Source organism: Haliotis rubra, unplaced genomic scaffold, assembly GCF_003918875.1.
Source record: "Haliotis rubra isolate DU_JTF1 unplaced genomic scaffold, ASM391887v1 Scf266, whole genome shotgun sequence".
In the NCBI taxonomy this organism is placed as follows: Eukaryota; Metazoa; Mollusca; class Gastropoda; order Lepetellida; family Haliotidae; genus Haliotis; species Haliotis rubra.
Window position 1 is genome coordinate 211388 of NW_025766736.1, and position 27860 is coordinate 239247.

At 39.9% G+C, this 27860-nt stretch overlaps 1 protein-coding gene across 1 annotated transcript in view; it reads left to right on the top strand.

Annotated features, from left to right (window-relative positions):
* The window catches only part of LOC124280375 (guanylate cyclase soluble subunit alpha-2-like), a 112431-nt gene that overhangs the window by 52811 nt on the left and 31760 nt on the right, over nt 1-27860 (top strand). Inside the window, 4 exon segments of the mRNA XM_046716283.1 lie at nt 12178-12296; nt 17269-17826; nt 17829-17947; nt 18699-18878. Of these exon segments, the coding sequence (XP_046572239.1) occupies nt 12178-12296; nt 17269-17826; nt 17829-17947; nt 18699-18878 (976 nt within the window).

The window sequence follows — 27860 nt, forward strand, 5'->3', positions numbered from 1 at the left end:
ATGCCTTACTCCTTCTAAGGTATACCACAGTCATACATGTCTTTCTCTTCCAAGGTACACCAAAGTTACATACGTCTTACTACTTCAAAGGTTCACCACAGTTACATATGTCTTACTACTTCCAAGGTTCACCACAGTTACATATATCTTACTACTTCTATACCACAGTCATACATGTCTTACTCCTTCTAATGTATACCACAGTCATACATGTCTTACTACTTCCAAGGTGTACCACAGTTTCATATATCTTACTACTTCTATACCACAGTCATACATGTCTTACTACTTCCAAGGTATACCACAGTCATACATGTCTTACTACTTCTAAGGTATACCACAGTCATACATGTCTTTCTCTTCCAAGGTACACCAAAGTTACATACGTCTTACTACTTCCAAGGTTCACCACAGTTGCATATATCTTACTACTTCTAAGGTATACCACAGTCATGTATGCCTTACTCCTTCTAAGGTATACCACAGTCATACATGTCTTTCTCTTCCAAGGTACACCAAAGTTACATACGTCTTACTACTTCCAAGGTTCACCACAGTTACATATGTCTTACTACTTCCAAGGTTCACCACAGTTACATATATCTTACTACTCCTATACCACAGTCATACATGTCTTACTCCTTCTAATGTATACCACAGTCATACATGTCTTACTACTTCCAAGGTGTACCACAGTTTCATATATCTTACTACTTCTATACCACAGTCATACATGTCTTACTACTTCCAAGGTATACCACAGTCATACATGTCTTACTACTTCTAAGGTATACCACAGTCATACATGTCTTACTCCTTCTAATGTATACCACAGTCATACATGTCTTACTACTTCCAAGGTATACCACAGTCATACATGTCTTACTCCTTATAAGGTATACCACAGTCATACATGTCTTACTACTTCTAAGGTATACCACAGTTACACATGTCTTACTACTTCCAAGGTGTACCACAGTCATATATATGTCTTACTCCTCCCAAGGTATACCACAGTCATACATGTCTTACTCCTTCTAAGGTATACCACAGTTATACATGTCTTATTCCTTCCAAGGTATACCACCATTATATGGAATATTGCTTCCAGTGCGGCACAAACTCATACTCACTCACTCTCCAAGGTATACCACAGTCATACATGTCTTACTCCTTCTAAGGTATACCACAGTCATATATGTCTTACTCCTTCAAGGTACACCACAGTCATACATGTCTTACTCCTTGTAAGGTATACCACAGTTACATGTCTTACTCCTTGTAAGGTATACCACAGTTACATATGTCTTACTCCTTCCAAGGTATACCACAGTCATACATGTCTTACTCCTTCTAAGGTATACCACAGTCATACATGTCTTACTCCTTCTAAGGTATACCACAGTCATACATGTCTTACTCCTTCAAAGGTATACCACAGTCATACATGTCTTACTCCTTCTAAGGTATACCACAGTCATACATGTTTTACTACTTCCAAGGTGTACCACAGTTTCATATATCTTACTACTTCTATACCACAGTCATACATGTCTTACTCCTTCTAATGTATACCACAGTCATACATGTCTTACTACTTCCAAGGTGTACCACAGTTTCATATATCTTACTACTTCTATACCACAGTCATACATGTCTTATTACTTCCAAGGTATACCACAGTCATACATGTCTTACTACTTCTAAGGTATACCACAGTCATACATGTCTTACTCCTTCTAATGTATACCACAGTCATACATGTCTTACTACTTCCAAGGTATACCACAGTCATACATGTCTTACTCCTTGTAAGGTATACCACAGTCATACATGTCTTACTACTTCTAAGGTATACCACAGTCATACATGTCTTACTACTTCCAAGGTATACCACAGTCATACATGTTTTACTCCTCCTAAGGTATACCACAGTCATACATGTCTTACTCCTTCTAAGGTATACCACAGATATACATGTCTTATTCCTTCTAAGGTATACCGCCGCCATATAGCTGGAATATTGCTGAGTGCGGCGTAAAACTCAACTCACTCACTCTAAGGTATACCACAGTCATACATGTCTTACTCCTTCTAAGGTATACCACAGTCATACATGTCTTACTCCTTCTAAGGTAATACCACAGTCATACATGTCTTACTCCTTCTAAGGTATACCACAGTCATACATGTCTTACTACTTCTAAGGTATACCACAGTCATACATGTCTTACTCCTTCTAATGTATACCACAGTCATACATGTCTTACTACTTCCAAGGTGTACCACAGTTTCATATATCTTACTACTTCTATACCACAGTCATACATGTCTTACTACTTCCAAGGTATACCACAGTCATACATGTCTTACTACTTCTAAGGTATACCACAGTCATACATGTCTTACTCCTTCTAAGGTATACCACAGTCATACATGTCTTACTACTTCCAAGGTATACCACAGTCATGCATGTCTTACTACTCTTCCAAGGTATACCACAGTCATACATGTCTTACTCCTTCTAAGGTATACCACAGATATACATGTCTTATTCCTTCTAAGGTATACCGCCGCCATATAGCTGGAATATTGCTGAGGGCGGCGTAAAACTCAACTCACTCACTCTAAGGTATACCACAGTCATACATGTCTTACTCCTTCTAAGGTATACCACAGTCATACATGTCTTACTCCTTCTAAGGTAATACCACAGTCATACATGTCTTACTCCTTCTAAGGTATACCACAGTCATACATTTCTTACTACTTCTAAGGTATACCACAGTCATACATGTCTTACTCCTTCTAAGGTATACCACAGTCATACATGTCTTACTACTTCCAAGGTATACCACAGTCATACATGTCTTACTCCTTGTAAGGTATACCACAGTCATACATGTCTTACTCCTTGTAAGGTATACCACAGTCATACATGTCTTACTACTTCTAAGGTATACCACAGTCATACATGTCTTACTCCTTCTAATGTATACCACAGTCATACATGTCTTACTACTTCCAAGGTGTACCACAGTTTCATATATCTTACTACTTCTATACCACAGTCATACATGTCTTACTACTTCCAAGGTATACCACAGTCATACATGTCTTACTCCTTCTAAGGTATACCACAGTCATACATGTCTTACTCCTTCTAAGGTATACCACAGTCATACATGTCTTACTACTTCCAAGGTATACCACAGTCATACATGTCTTACTCCTTGTAAGGTATACCACAGTCATACATGTCTTACTCCTTCTAAGGTATACCACAGTCATACATGTTTTACTACTTCCAAGGTGTACCACAGTTTCATATATCTTACTACTTCTATACCACAGTCATACATGTCTTACTCCTTCTAATGCATACCACAGTCATACATGTCTTACTCCTTCTAATGTATACCACAGTCATACATGTCTTACTACTTCCAAGGTATACCACAGTCATACATGTCTTACTACTTCCAAGGTATACCACAGTCATACATGTCTTACTCCTTGTAAGGTATACCACAGTCATACATGTCTTACTACTTCTAAGGTATACCACAGTCATACATGTCTTACTACTTCCAAGGTATACCACAGTCATACATGTCTTACTCCTTCTAAGGTATACCACAGTCATACATGTCTTACTCCTTCTAAGGTATACCACAGATATACATGTCTTGTTCCTTCTAAGGTATACCGCCGCCATGTAGCTGGAATATTGCTGAGTGCGGCGTAAAACTCAACTCACTCACTCTAAGGTATACCACAGTCATACATGTCTTACTCCTTCTAAGGTATACCACAGTCATACATGTCTTACTCCTTCTAATGTAATACCACAGTCATACATGTCTTACTCCTTCTAAGGTATACCACAGTCATACATTTCTTACTACTTCTAAGGTATACCACAGTCATACATGTCTTACTCCTTCTAAGGTATACCACAGTCATACATGTCTTACTACTTCCAAGGTATGCCACAGCCATACATGTCTTACTCCTTCTACGGTATACCACAGTCATACAAGTCTTACTCCTTGTAAGGTATACCACAGTCATACATGTCTTACTCCTTGTAAGGTATACCACAGTCATACATGTCTTACTACTTCCAAGGTATACCACAGTCATACATGTCTTACTCCTTCTAAGGTATACCACAGTCATACATGTCTTACTCCTTCCTAAGGTATACCACAGTTATACATGTCTTACTCCTTCCAAGGTATACCACAGTCACATATGTCTTACTCCTTCTAAGGTATACCACAGTCATACATGTCTTACTACTTCCAAGGTATACCACAGTCATACATGTCTTACTCCTTCTAAGGTATACCACAGTCATACATATATCTTACTACTTCCAAGGTGTACCACAGTCATACATGTCTTACTCCTTCTAAGGTATACCACAGTCATACATGTCTTACTCCTTCAAAGGTATACCACAGTCATACATGTCTTACTCCTTCTAATGTATACCACAGTCATACATGTCTTACTACTTCCAAGGTATACCACAGTCATAGATGTCTTACTCCTTCTAAGGTATACCACAGTCATACATGTCCTACTCCTTCTAAGGTATACCACAGTCATACATGTCTTACTACTTCCAAGGTATACCACAGTCATACATGTCTTACTCCTTCTAAGGTATACCACAGTCATACATGTCTTACTACTTCCAAGGTATACCACAGTCATACATGTCTTACTCCTTCTAAGGTATACCACAGTCATACATGTCTTACTCCTTCTAATGTATACCACAGCCATACATGTCTTACTCCTTCCAAAGAACACCGCTGTTACAGATGCCTTGCTTCTTCCAATATAGCCCCGCCACTGTACAAATGTTCTTAAACGTTTTTGAGTAGTATATGTTAAATGTAAAATGGACGTATTCCAACTACACACAATGAACCGGTAATTTGCTGGTATATTATGCAATTCTTATGAAGAGGAGTGACAGACTAAACCTCAGGTCGGCGTTCTACAAAACAATCTTACCGCTACGACAGTCATAAGTCTATTTTAAGGTAACCCTAAGATCGTTTTGTACAACAGCACCCTGCACATATCATCATTCTGCTTCACGAGAAGCCATAAAAGGGCACTGATAGGCAAAGGAATTGTCGGTCTTTATTTACATGAATTATAATGCCGGCCCCTGTGAGTTCCTGGCGGTAATGTGAGGTTACGCATCAAACAGTTCATGAGAATAAAAATATCCTCAGTCTTAATTTCAAGAGTTATTCCTAAACCGAAAATTATATCAGCGTATTTGATGCTTTCATCATGGCTATTTTTTAAGAAAATATTCTAATTACGCTTCAACTTGAATGCACTTTGTAGTACGTCTTTAATAACTATTCTAATAAACGTCAAATTGTCAACCCTCAATTTCGACTAAACAGATCCTTAAGATCGCTATCAAAGTTACCAATGAATGACTCTTAAAATCTGTTTTTAATAATTCAAAAGGCTTTTGAATTTTTGGAAGTATTTTACATTGCACTAATTTGAATGGATTTTGCGTGTAGTTAAAAAAGTATATAATCGGTTAATTCTGAAGTGACTATCGCTTTGAGATGTGGCAAACTGTTGATGGGAACTAAGATTTGAAAGCCTTAAATAAAGAAATACAGACATCATGTCGATTACTATCGATCACCTCTTGCACCGCTTTGATGTTTTCACAATATAAGGTGTGTTTCCTAATCACGAGGCTGAGTTTGTGAAATAATGCTACTGCTGTCTTTTGGCTTCCAGCGGGGCCGTGATCTAGAATAACAAACTTTCTACTTAAAAGGCCGCTGAAAAACTCCAGCGCGTTATCAAAAGAAAGGGTTTTTCCATATCAGATTTTCATTACAGATTTAGCTTTGCCTGGGGCCGCTAAGAGTCTCAGCTGAGGTCACTATTTAATCCATTATCAAGGGAGCATATTACACATAGTGCTCTTCTTTGGCGAAATACGAGCGAATATGTCATTCGGGAATTTTTGGATATGTGACGGTGTTTTTGCAGCACATGTGTAGCAACAAAACGACTCGTTAAGATTAAAAGTTGGATTTCTACCGAAGGAAAAATCGACTCCTTTCTGTCGACAAAACAATAGGACGGTTTTGTAAGATTAGAATGTTCCTAATCAACCATCAAAGATGGTCTTCTTTAGAGAAACACATTGCATCTTTTGTTTCGTCTCTTGACAAGTATTATATTATGAATAAAATGACTGATGGGAAGAGAAATTATTAATAGAATGCTTTAAGTTTCTCTTTTGCAATTAATTACATTTTAAGACATCTGAAGATAGTTTTAAATCTAAGGTATGAAGAGAGATGTTTTTCAGTCATCCTCGCGAGGCGTTATCAACGTTTCATAATTGATTCCGAGCGGTGGTATCTGTATTTCTGTCATTTGGTCCAGGTTGCTGTTGAGTGATGTTTAAAACGAATCAGTAAACTTTTTGTACATTGGAAACAATATGTTCATTATAATTGGGTCTTACATAGGTTATCAAAACATTCACTGATTATGCACAAGGGGATTTCAGTGTCTGGTATGTTCTAAATGCGCACTTCAAAGCATGATCTGATTCACGGAAAGATCATGATTTGAAGCAGTATCATGTTGATTCTTTGATACTCGGGATAAATTTATATCTTCATCTGAGATGTTCTGAAAAAAGTTGTCACAGTCTCATATAATAAGTATGAGTAAAAATATGATTAATTCAGCAATCCTAACAAATATTTAGCAATTACTGAATACGGTTACCCAAGCCATAGTCACATGTATAAGACAACCATAGTTGGCAAAGACGCTATGTAGAGAATGTAGATGATCATTCCATCATCATTAGACGGGATGTCATTCAACGGCTCCGTGGTCGATTCCAGCGGCTCTGCGATAATCGCCGTCGACACATATGATGGTTTTCTTTGTATTCCCCGTCAGACAGAGTTCCGTCCAGCCTCATCTCAAAGCGATAATTGTGTCATTTTTCATCATTATAGCAGCGCTGACGGTTATCAGTGGTTTATCAAGACGACGGTATTTTGTGGTAGACACCTTACTGTTGTTGGTATATGCTCCAAGTTAGCATCTGAATCACAGCAGAATTCAGGAAACCGTTGAGACACTTTCATAGCCAACAGGGTGTCTTACACAACCCCATCAAATCATTCAGAGTTTTTTCTGTAATTGAAAAGAAACTTTTAAAATAGTTTCAAACTTTCAGAGGCCATTTTTCATTTAATCAGCCGCGTCGTATTGGTTTCGTGAAGAATTGTGCATCTTCGAGGTTTTGGAGAAAGGTGTTTGAATTTGAAGTAGCATTTCGGTGCAATTAACTGGTTTTGTCAACCTCAATGGTACTTAAGGTGCTACCAAAACACATGTTAGAAACACACGCTATGGAATCACGATGATTACAGTTCCTTGGGGTGAACGAGTTTTTCGAAGCCCACCTTCCCTACTCCATCGAGTGAAACGGGAAGTTGCTGTATTCTATGCAAACCTTAAGCGGAAATAGAAACTAATTGATGTGCTGTTACCTTGACGACAGCTCCTGTAAAGAAACATTCGCGATGTGTTGCTCAATGGCAAATGTGGTATCCGTATTATGGTTAGGTGAAGCCTGCCTTGAATAGATGATGTTTTAAGTGTCAAACTAACTTAGATATATCTAGATTGATACACACACATACTCACTCACTCGCTCACGCTGGAAAACGAATAGCCCAGTTGTCGTAGACAAATTAAACATAATGTACAGAGATGTGTCCCTTAGGCAAGCAGATACATATTGAAGTGGTGTCGAATCCTCATCCACACTATGATTCCATATTGTCAGCACCAAGCCCATGCTCGGGTTTCAACCAAATTGGGAAATGTCTGAAACCCCCAGAGCTCTGGGAGTTCCTCATCTAGTCAACACTCCATGACGTAACTGAAGCAGTGTTCAAATGGCGTTAAACCTAATTCACTCACTCACTCCTTCTCTATCTCCCTAACGTTTATTCGATAAAATATGCGATCATTTGTTACTCGCATCGGATAAACATGTTACGTTAACCCCAGGACATTTACACAGGTCTAATTTCCAAATCTTCTGTTAATGTTTCTGGTACTCTCTCTACTTGTTATTGTGATTTAGTGTTGATAAATGTCCTTGATCACGTTGACTATATGCATGTACAATGTCAAGGATTAACCTCACTCTATAAACTTTCCACGAAAACTTCGTGGCCTCCGTATTACCCAGTAAACGTTTTTCAATACTTTTCACTCTTACTTTGTCTCTGCTTCCGCCGATAGTGTAGAATGGTAAATCTTTCTTGGACGTTTCATATTTACACTCAGTTATTGAAATGCATATTAATAAAAAATCTTTTAAATAAGTGTTGAAATTCAAAGATTCCATTGTCTGTTCCAAAGCGAGAACTTGTGAAGAACAGGGTTAGAATTGGTCTTCAGACGCCACGGGATCTAGTGGTCAGCATCGCCTGACACATGTCGTCGTATCCCAATTGCGTAGATCGATGCTCATGCTTTTGATCACTGGATTGTCTTGCCCAGACTCGATTATTTACAGAATGCCGACATTTAGCTAGAATATTTCATAGTGCGACGTCAAACAACAAACAAACAACACAAAATCCATAACGAAATCGCGTTAAATCATAAGTAAACGTGTTCGCCTTGAAAAGAACGTGTAAGCCACATTTATCAATTCACTATTCTTACCTGACGTTTAATTGCATCCCAGCTAATTTGTAACGAATTGTTGAATCTGTATTCAGCCCTTTATGCTAGTTTACATTTCCATAAAACCTTTGTGGTTGACAACGTTATATTACATGGATTCCCCTAGGACACCATGAGAAATCCCTCTCGTCATCTCCTAACCATATCAGTGAATAATCTGATAATACAGCACCTATAACTTAGCCTTGGGTGATTGGAGGGACACGCTACTACAAATCCGGCTTTAATAACGGCTAAAGTGTGCATCATGGCAAGGTAATGACCGTTGATTGCGCTTGATGCGGTGCATGAGGTACCACCTGGGGTCAGATTAGCATGTCCCTCGCTTTATCTGTTTTCTGCCCCCCAGAACCAATAGCTCCGCGTGTCAAGCCATACCACCGTGTAAGAGGATGTCAACTGGAGAGATGCTCTGAAAATCCTACTTCCTAAGCCTTCCCAGAAGGAATAAAAACTTCCGGTGTATTTATAACCAATTCCATATCGAAGCATTTACTAGAGCATTCATTTGTTTACCAATGCCTGGAATGTACGTGTTCAGAAGGTACTTTTGTAAATACATGTTTGTATCATTAAACTGCACAAGAAAGTGTACACCAATGTCTTATTGAGGCCAAAAATGAAAATAAACAAGTAATGTATTCTCGATGGCGATGTATCGGGTATAGTGGTGGCGTTGGACCTAAAATTTCGGCAACTACTGCCAGCAAAATAATTGGTAACCTTCAACTAGGGTGACTATTGAGGGGAAACAACAATTGCGATAGTTATAGTTTGTTGCAACATACTATTGCGATAATGATAGTTTACTGCGACCAACTATTGCAATACTGTTGAAATAATATTTTTCTCCTTGAATTGTCTCATTTGAAAGTCATTTCCCGAATGAATGTATATTTTATATGAAATAAAAACAAGTTCAAATAGTTTCAGTCCCTTTTAATAACTGATAAGAAACCTGAAATCCAGATCAAGTAAACAGTTAACAGGTCACAGGGGCGGATAACTCTAAATTCAGGTGAACGAATCTGGTACTTCCTGTATTTTGCGCTGCGCATTTATCAACGGAAGTCAATTACTAATTTATCGATAGTCACACATACTATCGATTCATCGATAGTTTTTCGTTTCTACCATTGATTAATTGCAATCCATCGATAGTTCGATGCATCGTTACAGCCCTATCTTCAAACCCTTCAGTTGGGTTATGGTCAGATATGCTGCGATAGGCATATAGTCGATGTACGTACCATCACGAGGAATTTGATGTCTCTGAAATGACAACATCTTTATGACAATATGTCAGTCATACGTCCATGGTTATGTCACACTTGTGGGTGATCGGGCATGATTTCACGCTGGGAGTCACACATTGTACCCCTTTGGGAATCGAACCAGAGTCTTCGATGTGACGAGCGAACACTTTGGCCACAAGGCTACCCGAGCATCCCTGAGGTCTTCCAAATTGGTATTTAGTGTATATACACTGACTGACTGACTGAGTTTGGTTTTACGCCGCTTTTAGCAATATTCCAGCAACATCACGGCGGGGGACACCAGAAATGGGCTTCACGCATTGTACCCATGTGGGGATTCGAACCCGGGTCTTCGGCGTGACGAGCCAACGCTTTAACCACTAGGCTACCCCACCGCCCCTAGTGTATATACAGGTACATATTGAATGTGTAAAGGTAGTGGTGGTGAAATGGTGCACGGATGTGTTTTTGTTCAGCTCCTGTGAACATGTAACACGAAATGCATGGTCTATTAGCATCTAACCTTCTGTAAAGACGTTGAAGAAGAGTTTGGTAATGCCAGATCCTTTAATGGTTCACGCAACGTGCTTCCACTTAACATTAATCAGAGAGTTACAGTCTCGACATGGTAACGTAATACTTTTTTGGTGTTTTTTTCCTTTTCTCTTCAGTTTTTAGCTATAAAATGGCAGGATTTGAAGAAAAGATATAACTCAACGAATTCCACCGTATTCCAAAAAATACATGATTATTTGATTAACTCAATTCACAGTTATTCGTGCTGACTGATCTGGAATCTAAAACCGTTTCTTTTAAGTCAGAAAGGACCCAGTATCGGTTTAATGAGGCTTGACACTGAAATCAGTCGGTCAGAATAGCGACTGGAATGTTTTTACAATGGGAATTCGAAGTACCTTTGACGACGAACCTAGACCTGGTGGACACACGAAATGTAGCAATAACATTACATGATCCGTATGTGAACTCGAGGCTTTGTGTGCTTGATACCATTTGTATTTTGTTTCTTGAGACAGGAGTGGAATCATAATCAATACTTTGAAATATGCCTGAGGTGTCATTTATCTGAGGAAATATGCCTGAGGTGTCATTTGTCTGAGGAAAAATGTCCGATGTGTCATTTGTCTGAGGAAAAATGTCCGATGTGTCATTTATCTGAGGAAAAATGTCCGATGTGTCATTTGACTGAGGAAAAATGTCCGATGTGTCATTTGTCTGAGGAAAAATGTCCGATGTGTCATTTGACTGAGGAAAAATGTCTGAGGTGTCATTTATCTGAGGAAATATGTCTGAAGTGTCATTTGTCTGAGGAAATGTGTATGAGGTGACATTTGTATGAGGAAATATGTCTGAGGTGTCAATTGCCTGAGGAAATAGGCCTTAGGTGTCATTTATCTGAGGTAAAATGTCTGAGGTATCATTTGGACGCGTTTGTTTGCTTCCTTCACGATGACCTTTATATTTGAAACTTTGATGTACACTTGGATGGATGTTAAGTGGTATTCCACTCCTCCTTCCGTGTTATGGTGTTTGGGTTATATTGCACTTCCTTCCTTTGTTTGGTTGTTTTAACTACACGTTTCAAAATAACTCTGGCACACGTTGTCTGGTTATCTCTTTTAACAAACGCGGAACATGTGCACTTTTAGATAACACATCGCGCTGTTATCTAACGCAAGCGAAATTTGTGTGTGTGTTAAATTCAGCTGCATAGTAATGTAGATCTGTTACCGGAATATGTTTATCACATAATGGGCCTGGTAGGGACTTGGATTGCGCGTTGTCGACGTCACCCGCCCATGCTCATTATATAAACCACTAATTAGTGTAAATTTTGTGGGAAAATTGAATGCGACTTTGGGTAGCATTCAATCACACATTCACACCACACAGTCACACATTCACGTCACACAACCACATCATAGTGTCACACTTTCATATCACACATTCCCATCACACAATCACATCACACAACCACACATTCACATCTCACAATCACACATTCACATCACACAATCACTCTTTTACCGTAGGCAGATGTGTGAAATACCATAAATCTAGTTTCACTGCCTGAACTAAGATCTGTAAAAACTTCATCTTTTTGCAGGTCCCAAGATTTCTTCCCTACCGATTTTGATCTTCAGTGCACTGACCTGACATTACGTCATAGTCAGGTCGATGACAACCTGGTTGTGCGCATGGCGGAAGTATGTTGTGAATATCTGGGTAAGTTGAATGTGATACTGAACACTTGACATCATCTCTGTTTGGTAGGGTTTCATTAACACACGATCGTTATATAGCCAGAACCGTACATTTTACTCTCATTGAGCAGAGATCGTTGATGAATATGAAAAGATTTTGTCGCTATAATTTTTACCATATGACCTTCAACCTTTAACCTTGCAAAACTGGACCCACCGAAAAAACAATCTAAAACATTTTGAGTGTAACTTCTACTGTCAACAAATGTTTCAAATCACTAGATTGAAAGGTCAAATATACAGTAATGTTCAAATTCACTAGGGTTTTCTGAAAGAGCAAACATCTGTTCGTGAATGATTAAGGCCAAGCCCTATTTGTATAGAAAAAAAGCCATTGCGTTATTTCGCCCTATGAACTGTCCTTCCTATCTTGTTAGCGGTACGTTTGTATAGACATGACAGCAATAATGTGCTAGTGAGTAGCCGTTTAGTGCCATTGGATATATCGTTTTTTCCATTGAAACCTTTACTTCTTCTGTGTCAGGAGCCAGCTCTGTACGTTTCAATTTCCATCAAGTTGGTAGTTGTCAGTATTGGCGCTCGGGGCGGCAATCAGATAGTGATATTGTAAATTGGTTCATTTCTGCCGATGTGGCGACCATTCTGTCTTCATTCCTTTCAAATGGTTGCTCGCACCAGGTTGCTGGAGAAATGAAGACTGCAATTGGATTTTAGCGCAATAAGAAGACAAATAGGACAAGCCATGTCACAATAAAAAAACAAACCAGTGTTTTGCAATTATCTGGAATAAATTGCTTTACCCAGCCCAGAGGGACCAGATTTTATTCAGGGTTAGCGAGTAGTTATACATTGTGTATTGTAGCAGTGTCATTCTGCTCTGTTGTAATTGACATGCTTACGTTATTAGAGGTTGAATGTTCTCGCAGGGAAGGTACGTCTGGGCTAGAAGTCCTCCTGTCCACAATAAAGTCAGTTATAACAGACACAAATGCAAAATGAAAAATTCGTAGTTTTACATTGTGTGTTGTGACAGAGTTATTCCGCTCTCTGGTAATTGACATGCTGAATTTATTACGGGTTGAATGTTCTTGCAACGAAGGTACGTCTGGGCTAGAAGTACTCCTGTCTTCAATAGACTGATGTCATTATTATGAAAGTCAGTAAAAAGAAAAAAAACCCGAATATTAAAGCCAGTTTATTACTGTTTATGTTGATGAAAAGCCGTGACACGCCTTTTGAAATGAACCAGAAGTAATTAGGCTTAAGGAATTGGTGATTTTCAACGTGAATAGTTCCTTTTGAAGGTTAACGATGTAGAGAAAAGAAATTCTGCAGTTACACGTATTATCACTGCAATGGAACGTTGTCGATGGTACCTATGTTTATACCGTATGGGAATTAGTATCTTGTAGATAACAACTTTTGATTAGGTTTCAAATCACTGCCGTGTAGTGATAACAGGCGTCCCAACAAGGACAACATGCATTAAGCGAAACTATGTGTCCACTGAGTGGAACGATAATGAAAGGGATGTATCTGTGCCCAGCCATGGATTCTACTAACTGCACATTAAGGAGATAAAACGGAAGGTGTTTTGCTTATTTGATCTATCTAAATGATCGAAGTATTTGTTTTGTGATAAACACTGTGATATGGTTTTAAATACTAGCAAAAATAACCCCCAAAATAACAACAAAAACAGTGCCGTTGGAATCCTGTTATGTGTGAAAGATCTTTCCTATTATAAGGCTCATTTTTCTGAAGCGCATGTTTCCATACAAGCTGACAGAAGAGTGTTTACTTTTAATCAAATTTCCTTCAGGGGAGTCTGAAAATATACTTTATGAAATACATACTGATTTTAAGATTACCAATTCTGACATGGTACCGTGTGCTGATAAACACCATTAACGAATTATACATTAAATGAATTTTAGCTACATGACTGGAAGTCAAGGGAGCTTATATTATGACCAGGTTTTTCGTGCGCTCTTCCTTCGAAAACATCTTCATCTTCACTGGACTGAATGAAAGCAATAAAACCCTTTCAACATCCGTAAGAAATCCCTGCTAAAGCTAAAAGTTCACATACTTCTTCCCACCAACGGTGACATCTTAGTTTGTTGAAGAGGTTCGAATTCGCCAGTGTGGGCATATTGAACAAACTATTTTTGGCATTTGCCAAAGCGTTAAAATGTAATTGAATTTGGTGCATGTGTAATTAGTAGTTGTGCACTACACGTGTTGTGTTTTTTAAATATTGACCTTTACGTGGCTCTGTGCACTTGTCTGAATTATCAGACCGCCAGAGCTAAACGTTCGCTTGCATGCTTCGCATTAAGGTCACATAATATTTTGTTTCATCAGATTTAAGTGTCAGTTTTTAGCATTTCCAGAATTTTTTAACATCAATGCTGACAGCAGCATTTGTGAAATGTCCATCTTCCTTGACTGTAAATTGTTACAACATATCCTCATGAGATTCTTCCTTACCATTGTATTTTCTCAGTTGTTATTGCTATTCACAGGGACAATATTACACTGTGGAGTAGATCTAGTTTTGTCATGGCTTTAAGCGATATGTAAACAAAATATGAATGATGATATGCTAATAATTAATCGTTTTGTTCGCTGAGCCTTAAATAACCCCATCCAAGCAGTGTCAATACAGGTGTATGTTAATGCTTTTTGTCTGTGTTAAGTAATATAAGAAGGAGAGTTGACCTTAGAACCAAAACGACCAGACAAGAGTCTAAGTGTTCTTCCAATATGGTCATGTTACAAGTGACACCAAAATAATTAGCTATGTGAAATAAACAAGTAACCAGATCATATTCCTATATCAAAGAAAATGTACGCTGCTTAAACAGTCTAATTCATCAGCTATTTGACCTTTAAAAGACACCTTGGCTGTGAGGGCTATCCGCAACATTCTCAACAAATTCTAATCAAAATATCATCCTTGTACTGTTGGCCCCAGTGACCAGACAGCTTTTAGTTATCAATAAACACAGAAAACTTACTAAAGTAAGACACTGGAGAATTTACACTCTGACCATGACAATTCGCGGTTAATATTGCAATCTTGCTGGCGTCTTCACAACAGTAACAGCTTTTGACGCGAACATATCGCTGAGTAGAAGAAATGAACAGTTACAGAAATCCCTGGACAATTTTTGTTGTCTTTCGTTCATCTCCTGGGGGTAATTTACTTGTTGAAAAGGCCAATGAGTCGAGACCTTTCAGTGATGAACGATTTGGCAGTGAGCTTAGACTGAATTCCTGTTAAGCCCTGTTAAATTAGAAATATAGACCCATCCAATTCAATCGGGGTCGTGTTTGGTTCCATGGTATCTTTCTGAAAGTGAATTTTAGTGTTTAAGCTGTGGACAAGGCGACATACATAATGCATGGTTAGAGTGCCACTGGACAATTACATTCACAGACGCCTGATCGACACTTTGTCTTGGCACTTACGTTTGACGATACCTGTACACCCTGGGGTTTATTGTGAGCACCTTAGGTCGTCTGTCAGAAAAAAGAATAATGTTCCATAGGGTTGTCGGGAAACTGTTCCTGCTAATACACCAGGTTTAGGTAATTGAGAACATAAATATTCAAAGCCACATTCACGTTTCAGCTGTTTATGTCCTGGGGATTTGAATAGTGTCAAATTGGTACATGCCGTATGATCCAGTGGTAGTTTCTGTGGTAATCACAAGAATAGCAGGCAGGAAGCAGGGGTGGCTCAGTTGTTCTAGGTGTTGCAATTCACAGTGTATAGTTGCTTCCCTTGGATACACCAGTAGCCTGTGATCGTCGGTACAAATTCCTGGTTTGTCGCAACATACCCGTACTCATGGGTTTCACCGACTTGCATCATTTCAGGGACTTAGTCAGCACGCTGCCACTCCTTGAAATAACTGGAATACTGTTAAAAACGTTTTTACACCGAACTTATTCACTAGTATTGGAATATTCTCGTTGTTCAAACATAACATGTCCTTTGGTCGAAGTAGAAATATAAATAAACATATACTAGTTGATTATTCCAACACAAACACATTACATCCTTGTTATAACTTGTCAAAAACCTGTACCAGAAGGTAATATGTATAATTGATGACTGAAGCAAAACCTTTCAGACTGCAGCCCAAACTAGCACATCATCAGTTTAGCCTCATCTTACCTTGACCTACAACACTAAGAGAACATGACACCAACAAGTATCATTCAAGGGCCCTGTAAGGCAATGAAATCAGGTGGTGTAGGAGCTGAGGTTTTTTTTCAATTACATCACGCTTGTTAAGCAGTGGGCGCAAGGAATATATTATGAACATCCTTCTGGATGAGATATTGTTCTCTTCCTGCTTTCATACTATACATTCGGGCATACGGGACACATTTATCTGCGTCGTGTTAAAACACTGGATCACTCGTGAAGATTGGGGTTAGAATTGGCCTTCAGACCCCCATGCTTGTCGTAAGAGGCGACTTACGGGATCGGGTGGTCAGGCTCACTGACTTGGTTGACACATGTCATCGTATCCCACTTGCGTGGATCGATGCTCATGCTGTTGATCACTGAATTGTCTGGTCCAGACTCGATTATTTACAGACCGCTCCCATATAGCTGGAATATTGCTGAGTGCGGCGCTAAACAACAACCAAACAAAACTGAAACACTGGATCAGATTTGTTGGACGCATGGTGTAATATTAACCACGGTTGGGAATAATTAAGTAATTGAGTGCGTTCTTAATCCTGCCTTTTTTTGGTAATGGAAAGAAAAAAAATATGTAATTCCCGATCACGCATACTCTGCTTGAGGACAGGTTATTGGGGACGAGAGGTTAAACTTTCACTTTTTTCTTTTGAGAATGGTACTTGATGGTGTTGTTTTTGACCTTGTGCCCGTTTTTGCACTCAAGAGAGTTATTGGAGTAAACTGAATTATCTTTCTTTTCCCTCAGGGCTGGAAGTTAACCGTTTTATGGCTGGTTTAGGCATGGAATACTTCATGCTGTGTGTTGAAGAATACGGCAAGGAATTACACATGGTTGGAAGCAGTATGTTTGAGTTTTTCAGCAATGTCGATGGACTGAATGAACCTATCCGAAAAACACCTAAGTTTCACGGTGACACGCCTGCCTCGTTTCGATGTGAGTATGACCACAACACGTTGTTAATTCACTACTACTCTAGCCGACGTAAGTTGCTGCACATGATGCTGGGGACAATTGCTGCCGTAGCCAAGGTTCGGTTCTCGCTGGAGGTGGAAATAAAAGTGTCTCCCCATCGTTTGCCAGAATCTCCTCATCAGATCTTCATCATCAACACCATCACCAACAACAACGACAGTAACATTACACTAGGTGCTATCCAAGACACGGTCTCCACCAATCCGTCCGACTCTCAGATAGGCGTGGTCACCTTCTGCCACACTTTCCCCTTCCACGTGGTCTTTGACCGTCAACTGCAGATCACCCAGATTGGCAGCGCCTTCATGAAGACAATAGCGCCCGAGATGGCCACAAAGGATTAGAACTATCAACGTATTTTGAAATCCTCAGACCGGAAGTCAAGATGAATTTTTCTGCGCTCCTATCACGTATAAACTTCAGCTTCCTGCTTTTGACAAAAACCGCCAAGGTGAGTATTGATGACATCCTCACATTAAATTGACTTACATTAACTACTCATAAACGTGGCGTTACACTAAACGATCTCCCGCATTCTTTCCATACCATTGTTGCACTGTAATAGTAGGTTCGAAACTAAGATTCGCCCAAATTATGAGTTTTCGGTTGTCGGTACCGCTACATCCCTGGAGCTAGAATCCAGCATCTCAATTATTTAAGTGTAGATTTCTATTCATTCCCAGTATTCCTTAGATTGCAAACTTATAATGGCCCATAAGGGATTCATCAGCATGTCATGGGCTAATCTCAGTCCGGCTGGGGCTTGGGAGAGATTCAGCGTTGGGTTGAGTATCGTATTGAAGGGTCGGGATAAGGTTTAGGGTTCGATCGGATTGGGTAGATTTATGGTTTGGGGTAGTTGTTGGGGTAAGTACGGGTTAGTGTTAGAATTATGGTTGAAGGTTTGGCTCAGAGACCAATGGTGCGTTTACTTGTAATAAAAGCTACAAAGGTACATTTTCAGATCTCTGACGTTTCTGTACTCTGCCTTTTAAAATTAAGTAGATTTGAAACTCGGACTTGCAGCATCTTATGGTAAATTATTAATCTCAAGATAATTCTGCAAGATTAGTTAACAGAAGAGGTACATAATTCATTAACTCGGGATATAATATTACTTTAATGGCAAACCAATAAAAACTGAAACCATGTATCTTGACTATGTATCTAAAGGTGTCTCAATTTCATTTTGTCCCACTCAGAGCATGGAGGTAAAAGGACAGATGATCTATCTGCCAGAATCAGACGCCATCATGTTCATTGGATCCCCCAGCGTCGAGAAACTGGATGAGCTCATAGGCAAGGGCATCTACATCTCCGACATTCCCATCCACGACGCTACAAGAGACGTCATCCTTGTTGGCGAGCAGACCAAGGCTCAGGTAAGGAGGACCTGTTATGTTGTGGAATCATATCTTCAGACATGATTACTTCTCTGTATCTGTCATCCCACCATCCGTCACTTGACCTTTTCAGAACTGATCTGCAATTTTACAATCCTTAAGCACCAATGAATCGCAATATGCCTAACTAACGTTTGCCACATGCAATTCTATCTAGTTTTGATTTCCCAGCTGCCAAACTCTAATAATGAACACAACTTACTCAACAATATTCACCCACACGTCAACCTTCTCATCACCCTACCAAAATGCCCACCTGTCAACCAAACACCCGTTATTGCACTGCAATGGTCGATCCGGCGACCAAAGCATCTTCATTTCTCAAGTATCCTTCTGCAAAAACCGTATCTTTAACATAATTCCCTAATATGTTATGTATTTTAGACACAACGCTCTATTGATCAATTCAAAGAAATCTTAATTATTGACTGATTTGTTATTATTTTATTCATGGATACCTAATTCTGCAGGAACGCAGTTGATCCACGCGTAACACAGGGCAATGGTTCCCTAGCCTGTCAGTTCCGCCCGAGTCTCGTTAAAAGGATTGCAACGTCTATTGAGCATTTCTATCAAACTGCATCTCACTAATGGAAATTCCATCGGTTCCAATCCGGCGTGTAAAGCTGTCTTGCAACAGAATACGACTGTTGCCTGGTTAGCACGCCGGCCACGACACATCCCAGGAAGTTACTGTCTACATCTATATACTCAGTATTCTGTGATGGGGGTTACACAACCTTGTGTTTTCGTTCAATATCTCAAACTAATCGAACTGCCCAAACTGAGCCGGGCTGTCGATAGACTCGTATATATACGTATTAATGGCCGGGAATAAAGCATTAGGAGAAAGATGCAGCGTACATGCAAATGTTAATACATCTACAAGGAACCTAGTTCTATGGACACTTCCTGAACACTCGCACCCTTAACAACGCGCCCTGTGCGGTGCATTAGTCGGTTGTATATGATAGTAAATATAGATCTGTGTAATTTAAGGAAACATTAACGTGCTCACTACTGTTACCACGTCCCGTGGAAGCACTGGCAGCCCAGACGTGTAAAGCGCCGCATTTTGCAGTACAGAGTTGCATGCCCTGGGTGCAACGGAATCCTCTGAATATGGGTTCTTATCCAGGATTCAGAGATTACGGTTCTGGGTTTGTGGTCATGGCCTCGTGTGAACGTGGGGACCTGCATTAGGGCATTAATCTCACATCCCGTGATAATATATTAGAAATAGTATCGCCACCTTGAAGGATTGTCTTAATCATCTTCCCTACACCACATCTAACCACCCCCACCTCCCCACCACCATGACGTCTGCTGAATCCGTGTTACACCTATATCTAAAACGAAATTCCCGTTAAATCTTCGTTGAATATATCGTAGCAAAACATTCTTGTAGTAAGCTTTCTGGCTGAAAGAACACAACGTCGTGAACGTAGAAAATGTCATTTCACTGGATGTGTTTCTTCATTTGTACGAATGAGTAAGTGAGTGAGAGTATGGTTTTACGCCGCTTTTAGCAATATTCCAGCAATATCACGGCGGGGGACACCGGAAATGGGCTTCACACATTGTACCCATCGGGGGAATCGAACCCGGTCTTCGGCGTGACAAGCTAACGCTTTAAACACTAGGCTACCCCACCGCCCTTTGTACGAATGACCTAGGGTTTGTATGTGTTCAGAATAATTCACCTGCTGACGATAATATGAGGGAATTGTGTAATTTACAAGAACAACATGGCTTATAAAGATAGATGCTTTAGTTGAAAAGGTAAAATATTATCCTTTGAGCAGAAGCCCATCTTGACATCTTGGAAAAAGCCTTCTTGGTCTCATAGGCACTTCACAGACACTTCTGTCCGTCGTCTGCTTGTTCCAGTTACATGGATAATAAATCTAAAAACTTTGATTTATTTTTTCCTGTAAAATCTCTAAGTCGTGTTGTTAACATTGGCCTCCTCCTCGTGATACACCAACAGTACACGTGCTTTATCAGTATGTCATTTTTTCCAATGTTCATCGTTCTTCTTGAAATATAGTCTGGGGATGATTTCGATGTGTGGAGTTCCGTACCAAGCATGCACAACATGTACGCATCTGTTGACATAATCTTATTTCATCATCTACTCTCCAATCTCCGGTGGGGCGGTGGGGTAGCCTAGTGGTTAAAGCGTTCGCTTGTCACGCCGAAGACTCGGGTTCGATTCCCCACATGGGTACAGTGTGTGAAGCCCCTTTCTGGTGTCCCCCGCCGTGATGTTGCTGGAATATTGCTAAAAGTGGCGTAAAACCAAAACTCACTCACTCACCCCGATCTCCGGTTATGCCGACCGATCTCCTCGCTGGACGGCAATTCATCTAAGCCCGTATTAACCTGCCCACCATCCACAAACCCAACTGCCATCTGTGCACCATCTTCCCAACCATCCCCCATCCCTCAACCTATACATGCCACACCACAGCCCAATGTCCGTTCTATTTCTAAGTCACCTCCCCCAAAGCATCGTCAACTTTCATACCAGTCCCCAAACCCCTCCTTCTCCATCTGACCCGTGAAGGTCCGGGTAAGAAGAATATTGGCTTTCAGTAACCCATGCTTGTCGTAAGAGGCGACTAACGGTATCGGGTGGGCAGGCTCGCTGACTTCGTTGACACATGTCATCGGTTCCCAATTGCGCAGATCGATGCTCATGCTGTTGATCACTGGATTGTCTGGTCCAGACTCGATTATTTACAGACCGCCGTCATATAGCTGGAATATTGCTGAGTGCGGCGTAAAACTAAACTCACTCACCGTCCCCATCTCTCAACCTATATATGCCACACCACAACAAAATGTACTTTCTAATCCATCTCCCCAACAGCATCGACAACTTTACATACAGGCTATATCCATTTTTCAAATCTACCTATCTACCACCCTACATATCCATTTTCACCAAGAACTGTACTATCACAGTGACCTAAAATAACACTAATATTTCGGGGAGCATATTGTTTTTAGCCTACGGCTATGTTAACTATAACGATCCCCACCCAAAGCGCCTGTCAACGTATTTCAGAACGTTAATGCAGCTCTACGGTCAGGTGTATCCTCTTCTCGCTGACTTCTCGACCGCTTCCTTCGTGGCACTAAGCTCTGTGGAATTGTCCGCAAGCTGAAACCACGATCAGTCCACTTCGTGATAGTCGGGGGCTTTGGTAAACCTACAACCAATCTCTTTCCCTATTATTTGGAGAATTAACCCCGACCTCTTATGTCCCACTCTTGCCTGGAACACAAATTATATTGCTGTGAACGACAACAAATCGCTGTGCGAAGAAGGCAGCTTCGCCAAGTAATCATAGCTGTTAAAAAAACATGGCAAGCTTTGTGACATTGCCAATTCTCCCGTTCATGATTTGAATAATATATTTATATATGTTGTGAACTCTGAGTGGGTTGCGGTGTATCTAGACATATCGAATATACATGTGCGCTCGCGTTATGTGGCTTCTCGTAAAATTGTATAAAGAAAAGTCTCGTCAATATAGGTTTCGTGACGGTGGGGTAGCCTAGCGGTTAGAGCGTTCGCGCGTCACGCCGAAGACCCGGGTTCGATTCCCCCCATGGGTACAACGTGTGAAGCCCATTTCTGGTGTCCCCCGTCGTGATATTGCTGGGATATTGCTAAAAACGGCGTAAAACAATACTCACTCAATACAGATTTCAGCTCTCCAACACAGATTTCACAGAGTCCAGTGGCACAATTGGGACCACGTTATTAACCAGAAATTATTCCTTATTCCGATGTTCCGCAAATCCCGTAATTAAACGTGGCTGCAATCTGACCCATCTAATGAGGTCCCACTTTATGCAGTCAATCGAGGAATACTTTATAATGTAAAACTGAGAAATACATTAATGGAAAATTGATAAATACACTATTGGGTGCCCAATATCCATATAAAATGAAGGACTAACGATCCCGTTCAGAAGTGTGTCCAGTAGCACATGTCAGTGCGGTAGTACTCTCCAAGGTCAACTTTCGCCGGAGCGAAATTGCTCTGCAGATTAACTTAATGTGACAAATCCATCATTAAAGAGATGAAACTCTTGCCAAAAATACTATTTACAACATTTACATCAAATTTATATATGTTTATTCTATTTGAAAAAGGTGAATATGCATTGATGTATAGTGTTCGAATGCATTTAATGTCTATTAGTACCTCTATGTACTTGGGGCGGTGGGGTACCCTAGTGGTTAAAGCGTTGGCTCGTCACGCCGAAGACCCGGGGTTTTAAATGGGTACAATGTGTGAAGCCCATTTGTGGTGTCCCCCGCCGTGACATTGCTGAAATATTGCTAAAAGCGGCGTAAAACTAAAGTCACTCACTCACTCATGTACTTCACGTACTTGTGGAACGATTGAAGCATAACTTACTATGGGGAGTGAACGCTGATAGAAAATTCACATCGTGGGGATGATGAGTTGGGGATGGTCGCCAGCAACCACAGTTGGTCGAAAAATGTGGCTTCACGCAAATGATTGGACGAGGTCATTCTATTGTCTCGTCGTTCTGCGTCACGTCGTACTCCGACGATGTCGAACATTGATGAGAAACTATTTCCTTAGAACTAACGGTCACATATTCTTCTTTGTGATCTATTCAAGATTATTATTGTACCTAAGGAGAGTGCAATTCTCGTGTAATGAGAGAGTGTAGCTAAAGTATACGAAACTTAACGAACGATAATTAAATGAATATTGCATTGTCGTCTTTGCTCAGTGGTTAAATACTTTCGTCAAGACAAGACGTCACAGTGACAAGTTATTACACCCGCGACATGGTAGATCTACAAGCAATAAAGGTCAATCATTAATGTTATAGGGTAATATGAGATAACCAATACTAGCTCAATCAGGAATGTCGGGATACTATATCATTAATCGTGTATAATGGCAAAACCACGTCAAATTACACTGACCAGGTGAATATGGACATTACGGGACACGACGTCGTAGAATCAACTAATGATGGCGAAACCTGAGTCAAACCAGGTGAATGCTCTAAGGTCACGGTTATCTATATGACAGGTCAATCCATCCAGCTCACACACAGTTCTGTCGTAATGCGTTTTTCATAATTTCCTTTGGTTTATAATTTCCTGAAATGATTCCGTTTCCTGGGATACTTGGAACTGTGATACGTGGTACTTGTATGTTATATTTGTTATTGCACTTTCTCAGTAAGAGTACAGATAATACTTGTTTTTGGAGTTGAGTCCAATCGGGATTCGAATTCAGGGTGAGTTTATGTGCTGGCACTTACAGGGGCGGAGACAGCTTTTTGAGAAAGGGGGTGGGGTGTGTGCACTCTTTTGAGAAAGGAGGGGTGCACACTTCATTTTACGCGAGTTTCATTGGTCATTTTCAATAAACTTTCAGTTGTCTAGCTTTGTGGAAACCGCAGTTGCTGAGTGGGTTACATAACGACATGTTACATTTGACCACTGTATACCCAGCTAACACAGAAACGTTGTTAAAACGTTTTGAAAACGTTTCCGTGTTGTTTTAAAAATGTTTCAAAAAATGTTTTGAAAACATAATTCTGTGGAGAAAATAAAGCAAGTTTTAAATACGTTTTGACAAAACGTTGGCGAAAAACCTTAAAAACCAACTAAAACCGTTTGAAAAACTTTTTTCATGGGGTTTCCAAAACGCTTCAGAAACTTTAGGGTTGAAGCTTCTTGCGATTGTAGAGATAGGACGTCTTCAGATATCGCTGCAAGGCTCGGTTACCAACACTAACTGTTTATAATGCTTTTTTTGTGTTCATGGGTACTTGTGTCGGAGTACGTTGTTTAAAGGGAATCTTTAGAAGTTTGGTAATGACAAAGGAGCAGTTTATTGCTTACATCTTCTTCAATATGTTTCGATTTAGATCCAATCCCCACTTAGTGTCTGTTTTGATCCAATCCCTATAACAAAACCAGTTGCATCCGTTTTTCGTTGAATTGTTGCCAAATTACCATTCCGCTTAATGTCCACCACTGCAAAGAATTGGTTTTCAGCAACCCATGCGTGTTCCAGGAGGCGACTATAGCTCCATCGGGAGGTCAGACTCGCTGACTTAGTTGACATATGCCATCAAATCCTAGTTGCTTAGATCGATGCTCATGAAGTCAGTCTCTGAAGGTTCTGGTCCAGAGTATATTGTTCACAGGTCGTCATGCATCATGCAGCTACAATATTGCTGAATATGGCGCTAAACAATGAACTAATGTATAGTCCGGAACCTCCACTAACGCCGAGCTCTTTCCTGAAAACTTGTCCAATCTGTCCAATACAACCTGATTACTATCACTCCCAACCATCCGAGATACAACGGTATCTCCTTCAAGAACTGAAAACATATGGAGATTGTATTTGAGCAGCGAGTATGTCTGGTTTGGATCTGTGTCTAACGCTAGGCGGGTCCTGCTCAGGGGATTACGAAGGTGAACGCTAACAGCTGAGCTCGATGTTGGCCGCACCGAGCGGCGTCATCGACAACACAGAGACGATTTATCAACGTGTGCTTAATAGGCACAGCCCTTTAACACACACATCACATTCATCATACTTCTTCTTCCTGAGTATTTCAAATTTACATATGCCAATTACATTAATCATGTGCCACAGAAACAGACATAAGACCTAGATGTGATGAAGCAGAATAAAATCTATTTCATAATTGATCGGTTGAATTTGAAATTGCAAACATCTGTGGCTTAGTGCGATAAAGTAGCTGGTTCTAAAGAATAAACTTAATCCGTACAACCAAGAACGAGTTGAAAAGCGTTAGTCAATATAATATATCGAAAAAATGCAGAATGACCATGAACCACGTTTTCTCATATGACAATGAACAAATTTCTTTTTAAATAGCTTAATCTCCCGAAAAACAGTTAGTCTTCTTGTGTTCTATATTAAATGTATTGCCTCAAAACATCTAAATCCTTAAATTTAATGATGCCGTCCCGTTAGTAACCATTTGTTCCTTTTTGTATACAGTTATGGAAGGTTAACGATACACAAATAATAGTTTTACAATGTTGACTGTCCCCCTAGAGATGGAATTTACATGTGGGACTTGTACAGCTCTTCCACATACATATATTTATTACTTCGAGATAGCCAGTTCGGTTAAACGAACATTCTATACTAATAATTTATATTGATACTGTCCATTTACATATTATTATGTATTATGCGCTTAAATATTTTAATATTTTGCTTTGCTCCAAATAAGAAGGGTATATACCTAAATTGATTTTGAGTTACGTGCGTAAAGATAAGCCTACTAGTAAAGAACCCTCATCGGTATGATAACACTATGTGTATTGACCTACGGTTGCCCTCACAGATGGCACACCAGTCTGTCTTTACAAAGCGTTTTACAGATCGATGCAGACAGCGAGTATACATGAAGTCTACTTGAGTTAATAATGCAAACACGTGCTACGCCTCGCTTGCTGTAACATGTATCGTTGTAGTGAGAGCGTGCGATGTATGACTCATTTGGGGCATCACCTGGAGAGATGCAAATTGAAAGTGGCCTAAAACAACGTTGTATATATGTTTTGGTTTTTTTGCAGTTATGTGTTAAACAGGTTCAAAGATGTTTTTTTTTAAATGCCTGGTAATTTCGAATTTAAACTACAGTGAATACACTAAAAAGACTATCAGTACCCAATGTGAATTATTACACGTGAGTTAATACACCTAATCCTTGGCCAGATGTTGAGGTAGCATTAAAAGACGTTAACATGATACACCCAGCCTTATCGCCCATACTGCATATCTTGACCATGTTGAACATCAGTGCTTGTCACCATCCATTAGATCATGTGGGTATTACTCATACAGTTGGTCTATGAACATGTGGACACTGTTTCAACATTGGGGTAAAATTGTCTATTTTAGTAGCCTGATACATTCTGTGGCCAGTTCCACATTGACAAGTATTCGTCATAGTATTTACTGGACAACAATTCTACTGTTGCTGAGAGATCCTAAAAAGATAGGGACTTTTCAAGTATTTAGCCTAGGACTACACGAAGACAAAGTCTCATTGATTCCAGACAATAGCAGGGAACAAGCATAGCATGTTACAATAAGAGTAAGTATCCTTCAGATATAACAATAAGCCCCTGATCCTTCTCCGCAAATACCTTACACAACTATAAGCAAACTGACATAAAAGCTTTTGGTTATCTTAAACAGGAAATAGCGATTAATGAATGAAATATTTTAGTTCAGATACGAAATATATGTTGTGATAACCCACGCCATTCTGCCTTACTAGCGAGTTATTCTTAGTTATCAAACACGCTGATGACTGTTTCTACTAGCCCGTATGTAAACTTCCGATACGATATAAGATATATCACATTACAAAGTCCACAAGACAGCGTGGAAGCTCCATGTAGATTTCTGTTATAATAACTGCTTGACTAACATCTGGCGCTAGGAATTTTGATTAAGTCGCACACTCAATATTTTTTTACAACCTTGACATATCGATGGTTGGTTTCCTGCAGTCTAGCCGAAAATGAATAAAAATGAACTGGCGAGAGTACAATTGCATTGTATTGATCCTTGAACGAGGTTTCCTATAATCTTGCCCGAGCGTGTTGGTCACAATGCGGTTTACATGTTCGCTCTCTCACCACAGTCCAGTTCAATAAACTATTAGCCGTATTTTAAGGCGCAGTCACAATCTCAGTCACCCACGTAGCACGCAGTATGTGCACATTTTGCCGATAATGTTTACTAAGGGTTAACGCCAGTCCAGCAGTAAGGTCGGTGGTTAAAAGTTACCTTACACTACCCACTCACTTGAATGCCCCGGATTCACTTAAATGATTGTTCTAAAATGGTCCGGATGCAGAACTCTTGGTGGGTGATGTGACCTTTTGAA